At 35.0% G+C, this 23,501-nt stretch overlaps 4 protein-coding genes across 5 annotated transcripts; 2 read left to right on the top strand and 2 right to left on the bottom strand.

Moving 5' to 3' along the window:
• Positions 1 to 140: 140 nt before the first annotated feature.
• Positions 141 to 1,802, bottom strand: LOC110637607 (probable xyloglucan endotransglucosylase/hydrolase protein 33). Its single transcript, XM_021787800.2, has 4 exons — positions 1,347 to 1,802; positions 1,160 to 1,260; positions 871 to 1,079; positions 141 to 768 (listed from the first exon to the last, which is right to left on the bottom strand). Exons 1-4 carry the CDS (start codon positions 1,582 to 1,584, stop codon positions 375 to 377), a joined length of 942 nt encoding a protein of 313 aa, XP_021643492.1. The 5' UTR covers positions 1,585 to 1,802; the 3' UTR covers positions 141 to 374.
• A 3,497-nt stretch (positions 1,803 to 5,299) lies between these two features.
• LOC110637600 (U-box domain-containing protein 19) lies at positions 5,300 to 7,729 on the top strand. Its single transcript, XM_021787789.2, has one exon. The coding sequence runs from the start codon at positions 5,382 to 5,384 to the stop codon at positions 7,443 to 7,445; it is 2,064 nt and encodes a 687-aa protein (XP_021643481.2). The 5' UTR covers positions 5,300 to 5,381; the 3' UTR covers positions 7,446 to 7,729.
• Positions 7,730 to 8,478: 749 nt separating this feature from the next.
• Positions 8,479 to 11,300, bottom strand: LOC110637621 (nodulation receptor kinase-like). The gene is made up of 8 exons (XM_021787825.2): positions 10,537 to 11,300; positions 10,373 to 10,423; positions 10,167 to 10,283; positions 9,961 to 10,074; positions 9,512 to 9,730; positions 9,308 to 9,423; positions 8,928 to 9,188; positions 8,479 to 8,838 (listed from the first exon to the last, which is right to left on the bottom strand). The coding sequence occupies exons 1-8, from the start codon at positions 11,231 to 11,233 to the stop codon at positions 8,626 to 8,628; spliced, it is 1,788 nt and encodes a 595-aa protein (XP_021643517.2). The 5' UTR covers positions 11,234 to 11,300; the 3' UTR covers positions 8,479 to 8,625.
• Positions 11,301 to 20,213: 8,913 nt separating this feature from the next.
• Positions 20,214 to 23,171, top strand: LOC110637645 (equilibrative nucleotide transporter 1). 2 transcript variants are annotated; one of them, XM_021787872.2, is made up of 3 exons: positions 20,214 to 20,335; positions 20,539 to 21,225; positions 22,235 to 23,171. In XM_021787872.2, exons 2-3 carry the CDS (start codon positions 20,676 to 20,678, stop codon positions 22,960 to 22,962), a joined length of 1,278 nt encoding a protein of 425 aa, XP_021643564.2. In that variant the 5' UTR covers positions 20,214 to 20,335; positions 20,539 to 20,675; the 3' UTR covers positions 22,963 to 23,171. The 2 variants fall into 2 exon arrangements, with proteins under 2 accessions (XP_021643564.2, XP_058005737.1); XM_058149754.1 differs by lacking the exon at positions 20,214 to 20,335 and having other exon boundaries at positions 20,366 to 21,225.
• Positions 23,172 to 23,501: the final 330 nt, after the last annotated feature.

Genomic DNA, 23,501 nt, shown 5'->3' with positions numbered 1-23,501 from the left:
TAATGAATTATAATAAAAAATTAAGGATGCACTGAATTTTTGGTACAAATATTGTAAGAATTAATTTATGTATTCCCTTGACAGTTTCCAGATGGAAAAATAATATATGAACACCTTAGTTCCACTGGACCACAATATGATTTAACAAATGATTGCATCTCTCCATTATAAAAGAGAATCCCAACTCTTCAACTCCAAGAAAACATTAATATATATATTCTTTTAGAGGTTCCATTTGATCTCTGGCACTAGCCTCTGATTCTGAATGTGGCTACTGCAAGATGCTGTGTTATTTAATCCATCCCATCAGGGGAGAAAATAATATATAGAAACATGAAATCAAAAAAAAAAAAAAAACTAATACTGTATCACATTTATTTGCACTCAGGTGGCAGGACCTTGAACCTTGCTCTATCATTACAGTAAGAATAGAACATGAGCTTTCTTCTTGCCCAATCCATGGCCACACTTTGATCCTTTGATAGCTTAACAAATTCTTGCCCTTCCACAGGGTCTAAGGTTGAAGGACCAGCCTTATTAGAACATGAAGCAGCAGATGGATTGTAAATGCAGCCAGTCATTTCCATTTCTGCAAAAGAAACCACAAATGGGGCATACTTATAGTTAACTGGGTATTTTCCTCCATGGGTTGCCCACTCTGAACCATCCCAGATAGTGGCATAAAGTGACATGGGCTTTGATGGGTACACAGAAGAGAAGGCACTGTTATGGATAAACTCTCTTACTGGTACATTGTCTACTAGAAACCTGCAGTTTTTAGTTTGATATATATTTAGAATTGGAATAAATCCAAGAAAGAAAATTTAAATTTCTTAAAAAATTGCTTGGGGTTTTTGGATTATAGCTTACACTGTATGGTGACTGTTCCAGATGATGCTGTAATGATGGTGTTGTTCTGTTGGATCAAACCAGAGATAGAATTTCTCTTCTCTTCCAGTGCTGACACTTCCATTTGCATATACATTAGTTTGGAGGACCCAATCATTTCTCTTGTCATGACCAAGAAGTTCAATATCAATCTCATCATGGTTGTGTGGATATGTATCTGCATTAGACATCTGAACAAAGATTTCCCATAATCATTCCATCAAAGATAAGTAAATGTACTTCTATGGCTATGCAAGAAAAGAGAGCTTACATAGAAGGCTACTACTACTCCAGAAGATAGACCAGCAGGCAATTTTATTGCAGCACTAAAGAAACCGTAGTAATATTTGTTCTTTGAGGCCAACCCAGAGCCTGCAGAAAAAAGACCCAAAAATATCAATATTGAGATCAACTCAGAAACACAAACCTCATAGCCCCAGGATATGGAATGGATCTACCTGAGGATTTATCAAGAGCAAGATTTGCATAAGACCCATTATTGAGCAACTTAATATTTGAGCCACCAAAAAATGTAGAGAATCCTTGACTAATTGAGACAGGAGAAAATAGATCAGTGAAATGAGTAACATTAGGAGGGGTATACTGCATATGACTGCTGTGTGAAGAAACCTCTAATGTCATGCACAAGAGCAAAACAAGACCCACAAGGGTATTGCTTTCTTGCAAAAGTGCCATATCATATGATATCCTACTGAATTTTATGAGGGAAAATTATGGGTCAGTTGACTTATATATAAAGAGAAGAGAACAATATTTGCTTAGTTGTTAACTAGCTGGCCGCCTCTTCCTGGTATCTGCTCTTGGTATGTGCTTTGGATCTTAAAGACATGGATGCAGAAATCATATGGGGGTGGCTGTAGGATAGATGGCAGAGCTTGTGGGGCTGCTCAAAAGTTAGGACCATGACTCGGGCATCTACATAAAAGTTTGATGGGAGCTCCTACCTGCAGAAAGGAAAGGACCTTATTTGGATTTGTCCATTTCTGCTCATTGTGGTCCAGACTCCAGATGTCTGAATGGGCCAAATGAAACATTTTTGTTCTTCTCCAGTGGATATAAAGTTAGAAAACATTTGCAAGGTTACTCTCACCCATGAAGATTGAAGGGGTTCTGACACTTCCTTTCCCTTAATATTTCGTGTCATTTTCTTGTTATTTTGTCGTCCCAGTGGGATTTAATCGAAGGATTCTCTTTCAATTTTTAAAATAATGTGTAATATAGTGTAAAATTTAAAAATTAAATAATTAATTTTTTATAATTTAAAAATTAAAATATAATATAAGATAAAAATTAGAAATTAAATTGAAAATTTTCTTTTTTTTTTTTTACCTTGGTTACTTTGAAAGCTTTTTAAAGAATAAAAAAAATGCAATTGTCTTGTTTTAAGAGAATTAATTACTAATATTATTTAAATATCACTACAGTAACTATGATTACAGTCTAATTTAGAATTAAAATAGATTAATCTAATTTAAATTAAAATCAAATCAAAATTATCAAATTTAAATTGATTAAGAATCCATAAATTTAAATTAAATCAATTTTTATTAATAAAAAAGAAAACTTTAAAAAATTCAATCATTTAATTTAATTGAAATCAAATTGAATGAACTTAAATTAAAATCGAAATAAATCTTTTCTTTTTAATAATTGTGTTAAATTGAGAATCAAATTTAAAACCTCAAAATCTTAAAAATAGCTCCAATAAACTTAATTATATTTAAATAAATCTTTTAATTTAATTTTAATTAATGGTTTTGGCAAGACAAAAAAATCATCTATTCATATTAGTTATGATTAGAAAAGTGTATTTTTATTTTTGGATGTATAATGTGATGATTTGCCAGAGGCAATTTAGCTGGCACTTAGATTTGACAATTAACAAATAAAAACAATAGTGATGGAGATTGCATTTAAAAAGGCCTTTGTATGCTGCCTTCATAATGTCCTCTTCCATTTGTCCATTTCAAGCAATTTGAATAAAAATGGGCAATTTGCTTTCCAAGATTATGGTTGAGCTTTGCTAATCTGAACCCACCTGGTTATGCCATCCAGCTGGTTCTTACTTCCACATTCTAATGGTCTAATTGATTGATTGTTTAGTTTTGCCTCAAGCCAAAGTTGGTGAGGCTTTCATTAATATTCTGTTAAAGAATCTCACATTTAATAGTAAAAATAACAGTGTAAATCATTAACTCCTCCTTTTCATTAGAAAATTTTGAATATTTTATTATTCATTTATTGAAATTTAGTAATTTAAATTTTTTTATGGACTATAGATATAATAAATTTCTAAAATAATAATATTGTAAAATATTATTAAAATTTATATTCAATTTATATATTTTATCATCCTTTTAATATGGAGTTTATGAGATGATTAAAGTGAAGACAACTAGGAAAGCATTCAAGAAGAAACAATATATTGACCCATTAGAATGTCAATAAATGGTAATTTAAAGATGGGGTGGCAGCCATTTGTGCTCTTTGCTTCATTCTCACCCTTCACAAGCATTACACACAAGTACATAATGTCTTGATTATCACCAAACTTAATGATTACCCTAACTATATCATTCTTTTATTATTATTATTATTGTTTAGTTGTTAATTAACTTTATCTACCTTTTACTTACAAAACACCACATGTCAATGGGAACTAATGCTAAAATATGGAAAGGAGAAGAGGGAAGGGGGAGGGAAAGTTCATGTACTCATATTCTAGTTGACAAGAGAGAGCAGAATGTGGCATGTTGGCTTGCTCAAGTGACTTATTAAAAAACAAAAGACCTTTCTTTATTTTGGTGTGGGAGGAAGAAACACAATTGAGCAATTTGGACTTTTTTTTTTTTTAATGTAGTGTTATTTTTTTTATAAAATTTTTACATATTATATTAAGTTTATTTTTTAAAATTTTTATTATAAATATATCATTAAAATTGAAATTTAAAATTTCATAAAAATCAATTTCTATATTAAAATTACAATACTTCACATAGTATTGCTATTTTGTTAACTAAAATTGTGTTGTAAGTTAATTAGTAAAATTGACTTGATTCATAAGTAGGGATCATAATGATTAAAATATTTGTGAAAATTATTTTACTTAAAATTCAATTAATATTTATAATACTTAAATTGTCTTAATTTAATTAAAATATATCATAAATTATGTAAACTCTTAAAATATATACTAATTTACCTATCATTTCAAACCTAATTATCTAAATAATACCTGAAACTATTTAATTTTATATATTTTAATTAATAATTCACATAAAATAAATTTTTATTACCAATTCACATTTTTAAAATTCAATAATCATATAAAAATTTTAAATTCTCCTTATTTAAAATATAATATAAAAAATCTATAAATTTTATTTTATATTTAATTATAAAAGCTTAATTTGACCAAAACTCACATGATAATTTTAATAAATTTCACTAAAATTATTATGATTTTAACGATAATTTATTAACTTTATGTGCATATATTTTATTTCTAATAAAAAATACAAATATTAAAATTTTAAATTTAAATATATTTTAAATTGAATTATATAATAATTGAAATCAATCTCCATAAAATTAATATTTAAAAATATTCAATTATATCCCTTAAATGTATTCTATAAAATATTGGAAGTTTTTTTTTTTTTTTTCTTCCAAGCAGATAAAATTTAAGGGGTAAGGCAGGTCGTGAAAAGCGACTCTGAGTCACTTTTCCCTCCAAATCCATTAGTTTTTGTATAATTGTCACTTCTGATATCCTTTGTTTACCCACGCAAATAAATTAAATTTTATTGAGACAAAAAATTTATTAATTAATATAAGTATGATTACTTTATTTAATTTATAAAAATTTCAAATATTTATAAATATAAAAATATTATTATTTAATATCTTAATATACTAAATAGTCTCTCAAATTCTACTTTTGATATTATTTTTCTCCCATTTTTTTCAATTCATTTTAACAAAATAGTGAAAATGAAAAATTTGAAATTTTTTTAAAAATAATTATTTCTAAAATTTAATAATAACAATTAAATAAAAAAATAAAAATGGGCAGCTTCCCTCCCATAATTCCACGTTTTATCCCGGAGCCATTGTCGGCTACCTCTCCTCACGTACCTTCATTTTCACGAGACCTTCCCATAATTATCGGGCACGTGTCACTCTCTCGTCAACTCAAGGGCAAACTCGAAACTCTCCTAGAACCTGCTTCATCCCAATCTCCTACATCTCTTCTTATTAACCACGTGTCTCATCATTTCACCGTCCGATTGGTCAACTCAATTAATCTGCTGACGCGCGTCCTTCACTAGATGCCATTGGCAACTCCCCTATATATAAAAGGAACAGAATACCAACCGCCATTGCCGATTTCAGAAACCAAACAAAATCTAAATTACAAAATACAAAAATCCAATACCCGACTTTCCACGCCTTTCTTTTTCCTCTGTTCGATGATCCTGAAACAAAACGGCCCGGGTCGCCGGATTCTTACGTTCCCGGCGGTGTATCCCTGCGAGAGCATAGACCCAACGACGTTGCTTGCCTCGCTCACCAATCTAGCCCTCCACATTTGTGAGTATAAATCCAAATCTTTCTCTACCAATGCACCAAACGCGAGCAAAACGATTCGCATAGTCAGCAGCATTCTCCTATTCCTCGAGGAAATGCGACACGTTGTCGGTTCGGGCATACCTGATTCGGTTGTTCTAAGCTTGTCGGAGCTCCATTTGACGTTGCAGAAGGTTCGGTACTTGCTAGAAGATTGTACCCGGGAAGATGCTCGTCTATGGATGTTAATGAAGTCGGATTCGGTAGCGAATCAGTTCCGGGTGCTTTGCCGGGCCTTGTCCGCCGCTCTGGATGTTTTGCCACCCGGGTTGCTTGATGTGCCTAGCGAAGCGAAGGAGTTGCTTGAGTTGGTAACGAGTCAAGCACGGAAATCAAGATTTGAAGTAGACCCAGATGATGAACGGGCAATCAAAGATGTTTTCTTGATCTTGAACCTGTTCGAAAATGGTGTTTTTCCTGATAGGAGTGATATCAAACGGGTTTTGGATTACATTGGGGTCCAACAATGGAGCGATTGCAATAAAGAAGTGAAGTTATTGGATGCAGAGATTGAATTGGATTATTCAAACGAAGAGAAGAGAAGAGAAATGTCGTTTTTAAGTAGCTTGATGGGGTTCATGAGCTATTCAAGATGCGTATTGTTCGATTCTATCGATACCAAAGTCACCCAACAACAGCAGCTTTATAGTAGATGCGGCAGCGAGTTGCTTAGCTGCCTTAACGGCGATGATTTTCGATGCCCTATATCGCTTGAGGTCATGAAAGAGCCTGTCACGATAGAGACAGGGCATACTTATGATCGATCTTCGATATTGAAGTGGTTCAAGTCTGGAACTCCCACTTGTCCAAAAACGGGCAAGAGACTTGGATCCACAGAATTAATCCCAAATTTAGTGCTTAAGGGGCTAATTCAACAATACTGCTTCCGAAATGGAATCCCTTTTGCCGAGTGTAGTCACAAGAATCGTGACATAACCAGGACGGTTCACCCAGGAAGTTTGGCATTTGAGGGAGCTGTGAGATTGGTAGCTGATTTTCTTTCTGATAAGCTTGCAAATGGAGATGGTGAAGAGAGGAATAAAGCAGCCTATGAAATTCGGCTTCTTAGCAAAGCAAGCATTTTTAATCGGTCTTGCTTGGTGGAAGCTGGTGTGATCCCACATCTATTGAAGCTGTTGTTGTCTAAAGAATCTTTGTCTCAAGAGAATGCCATTGCAGGTTTATTGAATCTTTCGAAGCATTCGAAAAGCAAAGCTGCGATTGTTAAGAATGGAGGACTGGAACCGATTGTGGATGTTTTAAAGAAGGGGTTACAGATGGAGGCTAAGCAGCACGCTGCTGCTACGTTGTTTTACCTTGCTTCGATAGAGGAGTATAGGAAATTGATTGGAGAGAGTACTGAGGCTATACCAGCTTTACTACACTTAATTAGGGAAGGACATGATCGTGCCAAGAAGAATGCATTGGTTGCGGTATATGGATTGCTTATGCACCCTGACAACCATTGGAGGGTTCTTGCAACCGGAGCAGTTCCTACACTTCTTTCTCTTTTGACATCTTCTGAAAGAGAAGAATTAGTAACAGATTCTTTAGCAGTTTTAGCTAGTCTAGCAGAAAAAGCTGACGGTGCTAGGGCAATTCTGCGATCTGGAGCCTTGCCTCAAATTGTGCGGATTTTAGATTCCTCCACTTCAAGGGCAGCAAAGGAGCAGTGTGTGGCTTTGTTGTTGGCTTTATGCATCAATGGCGGTACAAATGTGGTAGCCCTTTTGCTCAAGAGCCCTTCTCTCATGGGATCGTTATATTCCCAACTGAATGAAGGCACGTCTCGAGCAAGCAAGAAAGCAAGTTCTGTCATCAGGATCCTTCATGAATTTTATGAAAGGAACTCCTCTGGCTCAAAGACCTCAGTTCTCCCTCAAGAACGATTTATTCACGTGTGGTAACCCAAGTTTTTTCGGGAATTCCATCGTCATTTCTATGTTTTCTTGCAAGCATGCTTCCATGTAAATACACTCAATCTTCTTCCTTTCTTTCGTATTTGATTTTCTGATATTAGCTTAGTTTTTTGAAAAGCTAATATCTACATTAGCTTCTGTTTTTGGGTGAAGCTATGTACAAACAAATCATCCTGTTGTAATTCTTTTTCCAGATTTATAACAATAATACTGTGTTACATTGTTGTAAAAATAATTCATCAAAAGATGCAATAAAAGCATGAATTTTGTTATCTCCGTTCTTTTGAATCATAGTAGTTGTGAGTTCATAGTTCTCATACCATATGTGATCGACTTCATTTTCATAGAGATATCAAGTGCATTCTCTAGTCTTAGTACCACCTTCTCCATTGATGGCTTTTGGCCTTTTCCTGCTTAATCCCTATACTTGAAAGATGGATGGATGGCAGGAATCAAAAGGAAAAAGCTCTGGTTATAGGAAGGAGATTTGCTTCTTACCATTTTGTTTAGATGCATTAGTCTTTTCAAATTCAGATTCATCACTCTCTACCCTGAATTAAGTTGTAGCAACACGCACAATCCCATTACAAGTGATTTTGACTGTATTCAGTATCAACAAAACCAAGTGTGCCTCTCATGGTCAGGTCAAACATCGGGATTCTAGCACTTGGGATAAAGGTGAGTGTGTATATCTTCTCTCTTATCTGGGCTACACTGCAGTCCTTCTAAGAAAAAATAGAGCATCGATAGCTTACTTGTAAGCTGGAAGCATTGCATTTGTGAAAGTTTGTTTCTTTCAGAGCTACAAAATTTAGCTGTTTGGTTTTCAATTAGTTGTTTAAATTTTAGCCACAATTTTGCCAATTTAGTGTCAGTTTCAAGCAATGTAATTTGTATTGATAATGGGTTTTTTAAGGAGCCTCTCCCAGAAAAGGGATTGCCTTCTTTGGCATGTGATTTTGTGATGCTAGCTCTGTTTTTTGAAGAGCTAATATCAACGTTAGCTCTTTTTTTATAAAGCTTTTTACGAAGAAATCATCCTGCTGTAATTCGTTTTCCAGATTGTAACAATAATACTTTATTACATTGTTGTAAAAATCTTTCATCAGAAGATGCAATAAAAGCAAGAATTTGTTTTCTTCCTTTTTTCTCGATTAGTTCATGGTTCTCAACCATACGTGATTGACTTCATTTTCATAGAGATTTCAAGTGCGTTCTCTAGTCTCAGAACCACTTTCTCCATTGATGGCCTTTCCTGCTTAATTCCTGTGCATGACAGGGCTAGCTTTATTACCAGGTCAAAAGCTTCAACCGAGTACTCTCCACTAAGTTTAGGATCAGCGAACTCTGTTATATTACCACCTCTTGAGAGAAATTTTGCCTAGAATTTGAGGTATCTATCAGGGATATGCAGGAAATCAAAAAATAGAAACTCAAATTCAGGTTATGAAAAAGAGATTTGCCTCGTACCATTTTGTTTAACTGCATTGGTCTATTCAAATTCAGATTGATCACCCTCTGCCCTGAGATTAGTTGTAGTAGCACAATCCCAAAACTGTAGACATCACCCTTCGCATTTACATGGTGATTTTGCCGATATTCAGGATCAACATAACCAAATGTACCTCTCACTTCTGAACTCACATAGGATTGACCTACATCCATTACTTTTGATAATCCAAAGTCTGAGAGCTTTGCTTGAAATTTAGCATTTATGAGAATGTTGGTTGGCTGCCAAGAAAGCAGCATATATGTGAAAAAGGAAAATCAGAGAAAAAGAAAAACTGAACATTGAGAGAAGAGGAAAGAAAATGAATAGAAGATGAGGTCTGCCTCTGGGATTTGCCAACCTTGACGTCGCGGTGAACAATACAGCCTTCTGGATAACTGTGGAGAAACCAAAGACCCCTAGCACTGTCAATTGCAATCACAAGTCTTTGGATCCAAGAAAGAACTCTATCTTTACCTGTTGTTCTCCAACCTCGTCAATTGGCTTTCTCTATGAAATGAGAATGGTAAAGAAAAATATTTCAAGAATGGAAATGAAAACCTACCATATAGCCATTCTGATAGGTTTCCATTTTTGCACAGCTCATAAACTAGGAAATATTCATCTTTGTGCTCACAGAAGCCAAGCAAAGCAACAAGATTTGGATGTCTGATGTGGGATAGGCTTGTAACTTCTCGGACAAATGTCTCCATTTGTCCATCATTGATTATGTGCTTAACTGCGACATGCTGCCCATTAGACAGTATCCCCCTGTAAACCTTTCCTGTGCAATCCGACAATACAATGCATCAAATCCAACTTTCTGATAAAAATGAGTGTCCAAGTTCATCTTATGTCTTCTTTCATGGCACAATTGACCTTCTACACAAACCACATCTTAGAATTTACAAAAGTAGGAAACGTTACTGCTTAGTATTCCAGATTCAATCTAGAAATTTTCCTCTTAATCATGAATGAAAAAGAGATTACCAAGCATGATTTCCAGTTTCTTACCAGCTACGCCTTGGCCTATGAAGTTTGCTTCATTGAGATTGTTTGTTGCCAAGTAAATTTCCTTTGGTGATATCTTGAGATTGTTGGACGGCTCAGAACACGAATCGTATGATCCTGCACAACAAATGGAAAAAAAAAAGGGTAAGCAATTTATAACTGTAATTTATCTTCTGTTATTATTGTTGTTATCCATCAGTAAGAAGTACCATTCTTGGTAGTTGGCAGGTTTTCTTTAGTCCTTTTTCTGCAAAAGATCCATACTGATACTGCAATGCATGTTATTGCCCCAAGTCCCACTAGCCCAGTGATTAAAACCAATATACCTGTTATCATAATATATCAACGTATCTGCCAGTGAATTGTTACAAGACTCAATTCAAAGAGGGAAATCATGACCTGTGGAAAAGGTCACCTGTTCTTTGCTTGGTATCACCACTCTGAGAATTGCCTCCCTGTCCATTTCCTGGAAAAAAAAGGCTATCCAGAGTTAAAAAAGACATTCACATCTTGATGAATCAATTAAAGGAAGCGGAAATGGGTTCAAAAGTACAGGTAAAATTGTAAAAATTACTCTACCTACAGAGAGATTCTGCACTCCAAGGCAATTATAAATTGCCTGGACCCTTTTATTATCATCAATCATGTTGCTGGTTAATGTTATCAACACTGCAAATCTACACATGTTGGCTTCAGAATTCATGTCACTTTTGTTTGGTGATCCACCAATCTCCTCCCACCTTCTCAAACATGCTCTGCAATTCTGGTCATGTTTGTCATCTGAATTTATAAGCATACAGTCTTCATCTAAACTGTTCATTCTGTTTCCAAGCTTACTCGAAACATCTGCCTTAGTATAACTGGAGCAGCCACCTTCTCCACCAGTTAGCTTCTCAATTCCACAATCTTCAACATCATTGTAGGCACGCTTCATTGAAATTAAGCAGGCCTTTTGTTCTGCAGAATTTAAGTAAATTTGGCCAGTGATGTTGGCTCTCTTCCCCAATGCATAGATGTACTCATAAAAAACAGCTCCACAACAATTATTGTTGATAAATCCACCCCAGTTGCCTGGTATGCAATCTGAGTCGTCTATAGATGGAGAAAGATGAATATCAAGTATGCAACTATTATCAAAAGTTTTTGCAAAAACAAAACTGGTAACAATTAACAGAAGACTGATAATTGAAGAGAGTAGTTTCTGGTATTTCAAGATTGGCACACCCATGTAAGAAGGTGCTTTAAAGATGACACTAGAATTGAACATATGAAACATGCTTCAGTTAGAAACTTGGAAGATTTAGTATCTTTTCTTCCCTTTCTTTCTCTGAGGAAAGGGTGTCCAAAAATGAAACTTGAGCCATTGGAATCTGGAATTTCACAATAGTATCTAGGAGAATATTGGGATTATGGAAATGGGTCAGATTACATAATTTGAATTTGACAATTTAATATGCATATTGGAAGAAGGTGAAAGAGAGGCTATTTTGGAGTTTCTAGGAATAGAGGTGCATGTGCCAAATGGCTATGAGCTGATTTAAAACATTTTCCTTTTCCTCATTTTAATGATATATTTTTTAATAGTATTAAAATCATTTCTATAATTACCAAATCTTAGAATAATGAATAAAAAAAATTAATATTGTAATAGAAAATACTGTTGTTCGATAAAATCACCACATAATGTAGAGTATAAATGGCAAAAAGAAATGGTGATGGTCGATAATGTAGAGGTTGGAAGTGGAGGACAAACAAATAAAACCAACAGGAAGGTTAAATTTGCAGCCTTGTTTTATTGGCGTTTGGCCTACCAGCATCTCATGGCAATTAGCAATGGTGTGCCTCATAAGGAAATTATCCCTCATTTTTTCAATAGATATATTACTTTGTGGTAAATTCAGCAACTTCATCCATGGAAACAACATGGTGTCCCTTGGCTTGCTGGTACTTGTAAATTTGCTTCTGTTTCCAACCGTAAATTTTTGCACTGGAATCATCTACCCTCCCCAATTCCTGTTAATATTCATCCTTTTTAATAATCCTCCGGCCAATCTATTTTTAAGTCTGTTTTCCAACATGATGACACTAGCAAAGATCATCATCATCAACTAATTAATTTGATTATAATAAAATGTAAATATAATCGTTGTTTTAATTCTCATAATTTGTTATGTTTCTCTTCATTTTTTTTATTTATAAATCTAATATTACTTCCTACTTTAAAAAAAAAAAATCAAACCAACCAAATAAATCCCATACTATATAAAGTTATTATTCGGTGCGCCTACTAGAGTTGTTCAAAAGACAAGCTCAGCCCAAACCAGGCTTACCCAAATCAAATATTTTTGGGATTATATATATATATATATATATATATATATCGAAAATGGAGGATTTCATTGATAAAGCAGTGATATGAGGTCCAAAGGCCCATAAATAAAAGAGATTACTAACTAAAACCCCTTCACCCAAGTTTAAGAGGAAAAGGGCTTGAAAGCGTCACAACAAGAAACCCAAAGACTAAAAAAACGAGTGATTGACTCGAAACCAGACACCTAACAAACAGAGCAAGCGAGGTTTAATTATATAAATAATGTGTTTTTAAAAATATTTTATTAAAATAATATGAATTTAAAACTATTTATCAATATAATATGTGCTTGCGGAACGCCAACTTAAGCAATTTTAGTATTTAAAAAATAAATACAAAATCATCAATATAAAATATAATTTCAGTAATAATATTGAAGTGTCAGATCAGAGTATCAAAGATACTATACATGTTAGAGTTAACGTGATAATATATCACATACACACAAAATCATCAGTCAAATTAGAATTTTTATAGTTGTTAAATTATTTATGAAAACGCTAGTTGAAGTGGTGATTTCTTAAGCATTTGTCATAATATATCAAAATTTAGGAATGCGTGTAATACAGAGAATATATTCTCCCAACAGCACACTGAACTTTCTTTATAAATATAAATTCTTTCTCATTTCCTCTTAATGCATATTTGCGAAGTATAGAGAGAAGAAGTTTATAGAGGTCTCTTATTCCTTTCATACCAGATTTTATTTCTTTCTCCCTTCTCCTTTATACAATAATTTTTTTAATTTTTCATATATTTTATTTAATTAATGCATATAAGTTTCTTTTTTTTTTTTTATAAATTTGTTATCTTATATTTATTAATTTTACGTCTATTCATTGTAATAAATAAACATATAAATATTTTTCTTGAAATTATTCTTTAAAGTGAAAATTAATGAATAATTTCAAATAAATTAATAGAATTGGAGCTATTTTATATTAACATTTTTATTATGAGTGTAATTATTTTTTTATTTTGAGAAATGATTGTCTTGCCATGTTGCAAGTTTTTGTCTTGTTCTCTGTGACAAGTCTCACTGTCTAGTTTTCCTCATGTCATTCTCTTTTGAAAGTCTGTCTCTTATGGATGAAGAGGAGGAGAGTTTTTGGTTTGATCCTCTTCTTAGTGAAGGTACACCAGCATTCTCTGAGTTCTGTCTTATTGGAAAATTTCTCACTGATAGGCAAATAAATCTAGGTGCTATCTGTGAGACTTTGTCTAATCTATGGCGACCAGGAAAAGGAGTTTTTATTGAAGAGATAGGGCCTCAATTATTTGTCTTCCAATTCTCTCAAAAGTGGATTTAAACAGAGTCATCGAAGGTGGTCCTTGGTCCTTCAATAATCATTTGCTTATCACTCATCATTTGAAACCAAGGAAGATTCCTGTCCAAGTTCCACTCATTTATTCAGAGTTTTGGGTTCAGATTCATGATTTACCGGTGGGATTCAATACTGAAGTAGTGGCTCAAAAATTGGGTAATTTCATAGGCAAGTTTTTATTCTATGATTCTGTTAATTCATCTGGAGGCTGGAAAACTTATATGCGAGTGCGTGTTCTACTGGATACACGCCTGTCATTAAAAAGATGGAAAAAAGTTTAGATTGGTGATGACCATTTTCACATGATTCATTTTAAATATGAACGGTTGCCAAATTTTTGCTTTATGTGTGGCATACTGGGACATTCGGATAAATTTTGTGCCACACTTTTTGAGGATCAAAATTCTAGTGCGCTAAAGGGTTGGGGACCTTGGTTGTGGCCAACAGGGAGGTTCAGGAGTTCTAATGGATCACGGTGGCTAAGGGATAGATTAGGATTGATGGTTACGTTCACAGGCAGGATTTGCGGAATTAAATCATCCCAAGGATTCTTCACCGATGATGGACGCTATATTTCAAGAGCAGGATCACACTAATTACATTGATCCATCTGCTAGTTTCCATGCAGATAACTCTCATTCACAAGCAAATATGTCCCATGCAAATATGTCCAATTCTCATGATGACTCTGACGTGCTGATGGATTCCACTGATGGCATGTATCAAGTTGACCGGGAGGACTAAACGGGTATTGGGCCAGTTATGCAAGATGAGACCCACTCATCTATTAGTCAAGCTGAACACAAAAAAAGACAGCGGGTTAGAGCAGGTAAGCAGCAGTTGGTTAAAAATGTTAACCCAGGTACACATTCCTCTTCTTGTAACAATCCTTTATTAAAAAATTTACCAGCGGTGGGACCTGATAATTAGGCCCATTGAAAGCAATGATCCGTATAAGTTGGAACTGTCGGGGGCTTGGCAACCCCAGTCCAGTTCGGGCTCTCTCTGAGCTCATTAAATCTAAGAGGTCGGATGTTGTTTTCCTTTGTGAAACTTTGGTTCATGTTGATGAAATTGTGAATATAAAGAATAAAATTGGTTTTGAGGGGTGTTTTTGTGTTGATCAAATTAGCAGAGGAGGGGGACTAGCAGTGCTTTGGAGGAATAATTCTTTATTGGATATTGTGGGCTATTCGCAAAACTTTATTGACTTGATTGTTAAGGGTGATAGAGCTAAGACTTATGGGCTTCTATGGCATTCTTGACCGTAATAGGTAACTTGAGACTTAGAATGTCTTATCTCATTTGGCTACCCAATCTCTTCTTCCATGGGTTTGTATTGGGGATTTTAATGATTTATTATGGTTAAAGGACAGGAGAGGAGGGACACCTCATCTTAATTCTTTACTACAGGGTTTTAGAGATGTGGTTGAGCAGCGTGATCTTAATGATTTGCCTTTGCATGGTTTTGGGTTTACTTGTGAGAGAGGGAAGGGTACAAATCATTGGATTTAGGAGAGGTTGGATAGGGCTTTAGCTTTTAGCAGTTGGTTGTCTTTTTTTCCCGCATGCCAAGCTTACTAATTTGGTGACTACCACATCTGATCACACTCTTATCATGTTGGAGACAGATGTTTGGGTTGGGTGGCAAAGGTGAAAAGATTTAAGTTTGAAAATATTTGGTTTCATCATCCTGATATCACTAAAATTATCACGAATTACTAGATGGAGTCTTCAGGTTTTAATCTTGCGAGATGGCTAACTGTGTGTGGTGAGAAGCTTCATTTGTGGGGTAGGACTTTGTCTACCAATTTTCGAAAATGTATTAACAGTCTAAAGTTTGAGCTTATGGGGGTGCAGAATAATTTTGTTAATGATTTGGTCCAGGATGCGCAGCTTAAAAATAAAAATCAATGAGGTTTTAGAAGAGGAAGAAATCTATTGGAAATAGCGCTCTAAGACTTTTTGGCTAAAGGAGTGGGATTGTAATATCAAATTTTTTCACTCTTAAGCTTCTGCTCGGAGGCAGACTAATTTTATTAGTGCTTTGCAGGATAATGCTGGTAATTGGTGTAGTGATTAGGAAAGTATGAGTAATCTTGTTATATCTTATTTTGAAGATCTTTTTTCTAGCGCCTCTGGTGATTACTCTTCTGTTGTTGATCATATCTCTCCAAGGATTTTTGAGATTGATAATAGTAAGCTGATGGCGTCGTTTAGTAACAAGGAGTTTAAGAAGGCTATTTTCCAGATGCATCCTGATAAAGCCCCAGGTCCAGATGGATTGAACCCAACATTTTTTCAAAAATTTTAGCATGTTATTGGAGATTCTATGGTGAATAGTTGTAAAGAGTGGCTTTCTAGCAGGACTTTTCCATCGACTATTAATGAGATTATTATTGTCCTTATTCCTAAAAAGGATAATTCCATCTTGTTGAAAGATCTTAGACCTATTTCTTTATGTAATGTTCTTTATAAGATTATGTCTAAGGTGTTAGCTAATAGGCTTAAGCTTGTTTTGCTTGATTTGATTTCTGCTTTTTAGTCCGCTTTGTCCCTGGTCATTTAATTACGGATAATGTTATGGTGGCTTTTGAGGTTATCCATCATATGAATAGGAAGACAAGAGGTAATAAAGGAGAAGTAGCTTTGAAAATTAATATTAGTAAGGCTTATGATAAAGTTGATTGGCAATATATTTCTCAGATGATGAGTAAGGTTGGTTTTGATTCGAGATGGATTTCTATGTTTATGAAATGTACTACTTTTGTCTCTTCTAAGGTAGCGCTAAATGGCACTGAAATTAGTCTTATTTTTCCCCATAGAGGGTTAAGGCAAAGTAACCCTCTTTCTCTATATCCTTTTATTATCCGTGCTGAGGGCTTGTTTGTGCTTCTTTAAAAGGCAGAATCTAGAGGGGATATTCATGGTAGCAAGGTGAGCAAACATGGACCTAGTGTGTCCCATTTGTTTTTTACGGATGATAGTTTCTTTTTCTTTAAGCTAATGCGAGGGAATCTGCAAATGTGAAGAGCATTCTAGCCACTTATGAAAATGCTTATGGGCAAGTAGTTAATTTTCAAAAATCTGGCATCTTTTTTAGTGCTAATTGTTTTGTAGATATTAGGCGTGAGATCTCTAATATTTTACTTGTTAACTCTCCTCTTGACCATGGGAAATATTTGGGTTTACCTTCTTTAGTGGGTAAGAATAAAAAACAAATTTTTTTCCTTTCTTAAAGATAGGCTCTGGAAAAGGATCTCAGGGTAGCATAGTAAACTTCTTTCTCGCGTGGGTAAGGAGATTCTTCTTAACTCTGTTGCTTAGGCTACTCCATCTTATTGCATGAGCATCTTCTGTATTCCTATCTCTTTGTGTGCGGAGTTGCAAAGGATGATGAATTCCTTTTGGTGGGGTTCAAAGCCTAATGGTCACAGAAATATACATTGGTTTTATTGGGACATGATGTGTTTTAAGAAAGATGCAGGAAGTATAGGCTTTTGTAATCTTCATCTTTTTAATTTAGCTATGCTTGGCAAGCAGGGTTGGTGTCTTGTATCCAGCCAACATACTCTTCTTTGTAGGATTTTCAAAGCCAAATATTTCCCAAGAGGGGATTTCCTATATGCTTCAGAGTGTTTTAACCCTAGTTTTGTGTGGAATCTTTTGCAAGCTAAAGTTGTGCTAAATAGAGGATTGAGATGGAGAGTGGGCGATGGGAGAAGGATTAATGTCTGGCACAATCCTTGTTGAATTAGAGATGATAATTTTTTTGTTGAAACTCCTTTGATTACGGGTCATGAGGATCTTAAGGTTATGGGTTTTATTGATGATGGCATTAGACAATGGAACTTATATCGAATTCAAAAATTTTTAAATGTAAATGATGCGGTTGCTGTTTTAAAAATTCCAAACTGTCTTTTTGAGAGTGAAGATCGTCGTATTTGGCATTTTACCAAAAATGATATTTATTCTATCAAGTGGGGGTATCAGTGCTTGCTGAATTTGAATCATCCCAATTTAAAATTCTGATTTTTTGTTTAATTAGAAAAGGCTTTGGAGTGCTTAGGTTCCCCCAAAAGTGAAAAATTTATTATAGAGGGCGGTTCATAATATTATTCCTACAAAAGTCAACCTTCATTTAAAAGGTGTGCAAGTTGATAATAGATGCTTGTTATGTGCAGGAATGGAGGATCTCACTCATTTTTTATTTTAGTGTCCATGTGCTGTGGAATGTTGGCAGCATATGGGTATTATCATAAGTTTTAATGAAGTGTCTTTTATTGATTTTGTGAATTATTTATTTACACTTCATGATTCCCATAAGGTTGACATGTGTTTAATGATTATATGGAGCATGTGGTCTAAAAGGAATTATTTACTTTGGCATGGTGTGGTTAGTGGCTCAAATGAAATTTTTTTCTTTTGCGGAAAATGCTGGAAGGAATGGGAAGATGCCCAAAGCAGGGTAGTGGTGTTTAACTCGCCTATCTCTTTGGTGAGTGCTACTCGGTGGGAATCTCCTCCATTAAATTGGTTGAAATGTAATATAGATGCTGGGGTTCTGGTGTAGGAAAATAAAACGTGTTATGGGACTATCATTCGTGGTTCATTTAGCCAGTTTCAAGCAGGTTATTCAGGCTATTTAAATGGTATTTTATGTCCAAAGCTTGCTAAGACTATGGCACTCCGTCAGACTCTACGGTGGCTTCTTCATGCTTTTCCTCACAATGTTATGATTGAAATTGATTGTAAAGAGGTCTTTAATGTTGTTTCCTTTTCTTTGGAGGATTGATATGAGTTTGGTGAAATTATCTCTAATTGCAAATTTCTTCTATCACAAGGTGTTTGAATGTCTCTGTCTTGGGTTAAGAGACAAGCTAATATAGTTGCCCATGCTCTAGCAAGAGCGGCTCTATTATATGCTAGTCCATTTGAATAGTTTGTTTGTCCTTTTTTTTAATCTGATTTATTGTACTTTATTGTTTTCTTGGTTTTTTCACTTAACACTAAAGGTCCTAGGTTGGGTGTAAGTGGGGGGTCTGATGACCGGGCTGGAGCTAATATTTTCTGTTAAGTTTTTCTTCGATTGATTTAATAAAATTATATTTCAAAAAAAAATATTTTTTATTTTAATTTATATAATAAATATTTCAAGATTATCAAAAAAATTTTAGAGAAATTTTTCAAATAAATTCAGTTCAATATTTCTACAACATGTCTATTCCAATATACTATGCATATTACAATTAAAATCACCATTCCATTTGGTAGTTTTAGTGTAACAAAAAAACTAAATTCTATTAATGTGACAGGCGATGGTATAAGACACAAAATTGTCAGTTTGACTGGAGGTTTTGAGAGCAATATTACTATGTCATATTGACACAAAATAATGAAAACTTTATATCAAATGACGATTTCTTATTCAAGTATTAAAATATAAAATCGCTTTTTCAAGTTGTGATTTTTATTGCACTATATTATTTTGATAAATAATTTAAAATTCACATTATTTTGATAAAATATTTTTAAAATCACATTATTTTGATCTTTACCCGCAAGGAGTGACGCCGTCTCCACTAGCCCATGGAGCAATCATTTGCTAAGGGAAAACTTTCAAACACTCGAATAAACACAGAATAAGAAAAACTATTTCCAACTCAGTGAACATGCAAAGCTAATAAAGCCAGCCCAATTAGATTTCTCAGAACATCACCATCAACCCTAGCACACTTGCAAGCTAGGAATCAAGCCTTCTATTGGATAAATGAGTGAGGGACCATGGAGATACTGGAAAACCAAGAAAACTATGGTAGAACTCCAACTTCTCAGTCTCATATAGTATAAATAGGATTGAGAACCAACAATCTGATCAGAATTATTATCTCCCTTGAGATGCTAGGCAACACCTCTAAAGTTATATCAAAGTAGATATTTACTAAAACCCTCACCAAAAAGTTCAAGATTTGCACTCAAAACATCACAGAGACGGCCTATTCATAACTCAACCCGAAAGTAAGAGAAAAGAACTGAAATGCCAAACAAGGAAGGAGCCATCCCTTGCTTAGGAAGGCAAGAAATGACAACAAATTAATAGCTCTAACAAACGAAACTTCAGAAATACAACTAAACCGAGAGAAAAGTTTCTCTCAATGAACTTGGGATTATGTTGGTAACTAGTAAAAACTCCTAAACAAATGGTTGAGAGCTTGAAAACCAAATCTTCAATTCCTTCCCGAACCAATCATGTCATATATTGGGGGAAAAATCAGGCTTTAATGAGTCCAAATTTGGAGTTCACATCACATTCTAAAATTATATGTCTTGAGTGGGATCATATTATAGCAATTAATTAGTCAAACAGGAGGAGTTGGAGGTTAAAGAAGATTGGCTAATAGAATTTCAAATTAAGGGTTGAATAATTTGGGTTTGGCAACCAGAAGTAGGCAGAACAACAGCCGCAACCAGCCTTAGGAACCTAACCCCAACTAACAAAAACTGTAATCATAAGGCAGATAGAGCCAAAGATAACAACAAAAACATGCACATCCACCATAAATTTACCCTTCATCACACTTAATACAAAAGAGCACGCAAACATTTGCACAGATTTATGAACATGAGAATCTCATTGCCTTCTGATATCCTTTGTTCATGGCCCAAATGAGTTATAAATACTGTATGCTTATTGCCTTTAAATATTTATCTTGAATAAGATATGTAATTTAAATATTTTAAATGAATTTCTATATAGTAATTATATGAAGTGTGAATTTCTAAATAATTTATTTAATTTTTGAAACTAAATATTTTTAAATAATTAATTTTATCCTCATTATTCTATGTATGCCTCATGCCCATCACATGCTGTTTGTTTTGTAGGGAAAGATTGGATCTTGAAAAGATTCCAATACGCAGGCGTGGAGACGCTGTCGTTTTGCATCCAATCAAAATCTTCCCAAATCTCCGCCACCAGCCTAATTTCTCTTATCAACCCACTCCGCTGAACCAGACTTGCCATGGGTCTAACCGGCAGACCCACCGACGGCGAACCCAACTCCGAATCCTCGCTCTTGCTACCCACCACTGCCCCGTCAAGTCCTGCCATCTCTCAAAATGCTCCAAAAGACACTTTCCACTTCGCCTACATAACCTACTTCACTCTCGGCCTTGGCTTTCTCCTCCCATGGAACGCCTTCATTACCGCTGTCGATTACTTCTCCTATATCTATCCCGGCGTATCCGTTGACCGCATATTCGCCGTCGCTTACATGTTGGTGTGCCTCTGCTGCCTTTTGGTGATCGTCTTTTGCGCCCATGTATCCGATGCATATGTTAGGATAAATGCTGGCCTGGCCCTCTTTGTCTTATCTCTGCTGGTGGTCCCGGTTATGGATGCCGTTTATATAAAGGGTCGGGTCGGCTTGGATGATGGGTTTGATGTGACAGTCGCGGCGATAGCGCTTTCCGGCGTGGCGGATGCGTTGGTCCAAGGTGGGCTTATTGGGGCAGCTGGGGAGTTGCCTGAGAGGTATATGCAGGCTGTTGTTGCTGGCACTGCTGGGTCGGGTAATTATTATTATCATTTCTAATTCATTTTTATCACCATTGATATGATTACGTGAATTGGAATGTTTTGCTAGGTTTTGATTTTAGGAGAATAGGAATCATGGATTCTTGACTTAGACTTGCTTTTTGAGTGGCTTTAAGCACTGTGAAATGGCAGAAGTTGAAGATCTTTCTTTTGTTTGTTCATGGATCAAGGAGAAAAATAAGAAAAACGTCTTAAAAATGCTGTTTCTTATCCTGTATAGATCTACTAGCTAAGATCACGTTCATAACAGTTAAATCCCTTTGGTTTCGTTGAAATTTGCTTAGAAGTCATTTTTTTGGTTTTTTGGCTTCAACATAATGGAAGTTATCGAGAAGCAAGTTCTGCAGTTGATCATCTTGACAGAAATTTATCTATAATAGATTTAGGCAAACTCTAAATAGAAATAACCACATGGTTAACCTATTGGCATTTTTGGGTGCTCCTCACATTGTCGATGCAAGGACTCTAAATTGAACTGTACATTTAGTCACTAACAAGGGTTCTTTGCACTTAAAAAGAGCTCAAAATTTGGATGACTCCTAAGCCAAGCAATTTAAGGACGAAGAAGAGTTCACCTACGGTATCTTAGAATTGAACGGAACTCTAAAACTTTCCATTCACCTACGGTATCTTAGAATTGAACGGAACTCTAAAACTTTCCATTTCTGTCAAGAAAGGGTCATCTTCTTCAAGTATCATTTCGTTGCACTCCAAAAAACTCACAATCTGTATTACTAAGTTTAGGAAGATTACAAATGTAGAACAGCTGTTAGCAGGATCCTATATGAGAAGTTGGACTTGTAAATAATTGCATGCAAAAGTTATTAGTTTGCTTAATCTACTAGGTTTGTGCATTTACCGTATATGCTCCTACTTATGTATTTCTTTAAGTGAGGTGTAGACAATGTAATATCGTCATGGCTTAATTATGCAAGCTACCATTGCATGAGGATGAATTTTGAACTTTCAAGTCGTTGAATGCAGGGGTCCTGGTTTCATCTGTAAGGATCATAACCAAAGCTGCATATACACAAGATGAACATGGTCTCAGAAAAAGTGCAAATCTCTATTTCACTGTTGCAATTGTGGTTATGGCTATATGTATTGTCTTTCACAATGTGGCACATAACCTTCCAGTTATTAAGTACTATACAGATATGAAAATTCAGGCTGTGAATGAGGAAAAGAAGAAGTGGTCCCTAACTGGGGCTCAGTGGAGATCATCCTTGTTGGAGACTGTTGGGAGCATCAAATGGTATGGTGTTGGGATCCTGCTTATTTATGTTGTGACGTTGTCGATATTTCCTGGGTATATAACAGAGGATGTGCGCTCAGAGACTCTCAAGGATTGGTATTCGATCGTTCTCATTACTGGCTACAACGTGTTTGATCTGGTTGGCAAGTCTTTGACTGCAGTCTATATGATGGAGAATGCAAAGCTTGCCATTGGTGGTTGCTTTGCAAGATTGTTCTTTTTTCCTCTCTTCTTAGGCTGCTTGCATGGTCCCAAATTCTTTCGAACTGAGATCCCAGTAACAATCCTGACTTGTCTTTTGGGTCTTTCGAACGGCTACTTGACAAGTGTTCTGATGATGTTAGCTCCTAAAGTTGTTCCAATACAGCTTGCAGAAACTGCTGGAATTGTAATTGTTTTGTTCCTTGTTGTTGGTCTGGCTGCTGGATCAATTATAGCTTGGTTTTGGGTGATCTGATATCAAGGCAATCACATGATCTGGCTTGGGATAGATTGATGAAAAGTCTACAATCTGTAAAGCTTTGTAAAGTTATTGTTAATTACAATGTCTTAATGTAGTTAATGGTTAATTGTACTAATTGAGGGGCTAGGCTGCCTCTCTTGCTATGTGCACATTGGTGAACCGAGAAAAGTAGTATTTAATAAATATTTAAATTTTAATTTTAATTTAATATATTTTAATGTATATATTAAAATAATAAAATAATTTTTCCGAGTTATTTTTGTAAAAATAAAAAATAATATGTTTTAAAGCAGTAGTAGTTCAAAGTTGAAATGGGGGGCAAGGCAGCAATTAGTACGCTTGACTTGCGGGTGTGGGGCTATGAGCTATGGTGCTGGATTTTGACCGCAGACCATATCCAGAAATTTTTGTGGATAACACCAAATCTATAAGTCAATGTTAGGCAGCAGTAAACATGCTGCCTCAAATCTAATTTTAAAGATGCTGAAGAATGAAGCTTGAATTATGGCGAATTAAGTTAAGCCTGTACACCA

Source organism: Hevea brasiliensis, chromosome 7, assembly GCF_030052815.1.
Source record: "Hevea brasiliensis isolate MT/VB/25A 57/8 chromosome 7, ASM3005281v1, whole genome shotgun sequence".
NCBI classification, from domain to species: Eukaryota; Viridiplantae; Streptophyta; class Magnoliopsida; order Malpighiales; family Euphorbiaceae; genus Hevea; species Hevea brasiliensis.
This window is presented reverse-complemented; position numbering and strand designations above follow the sequence as displayed.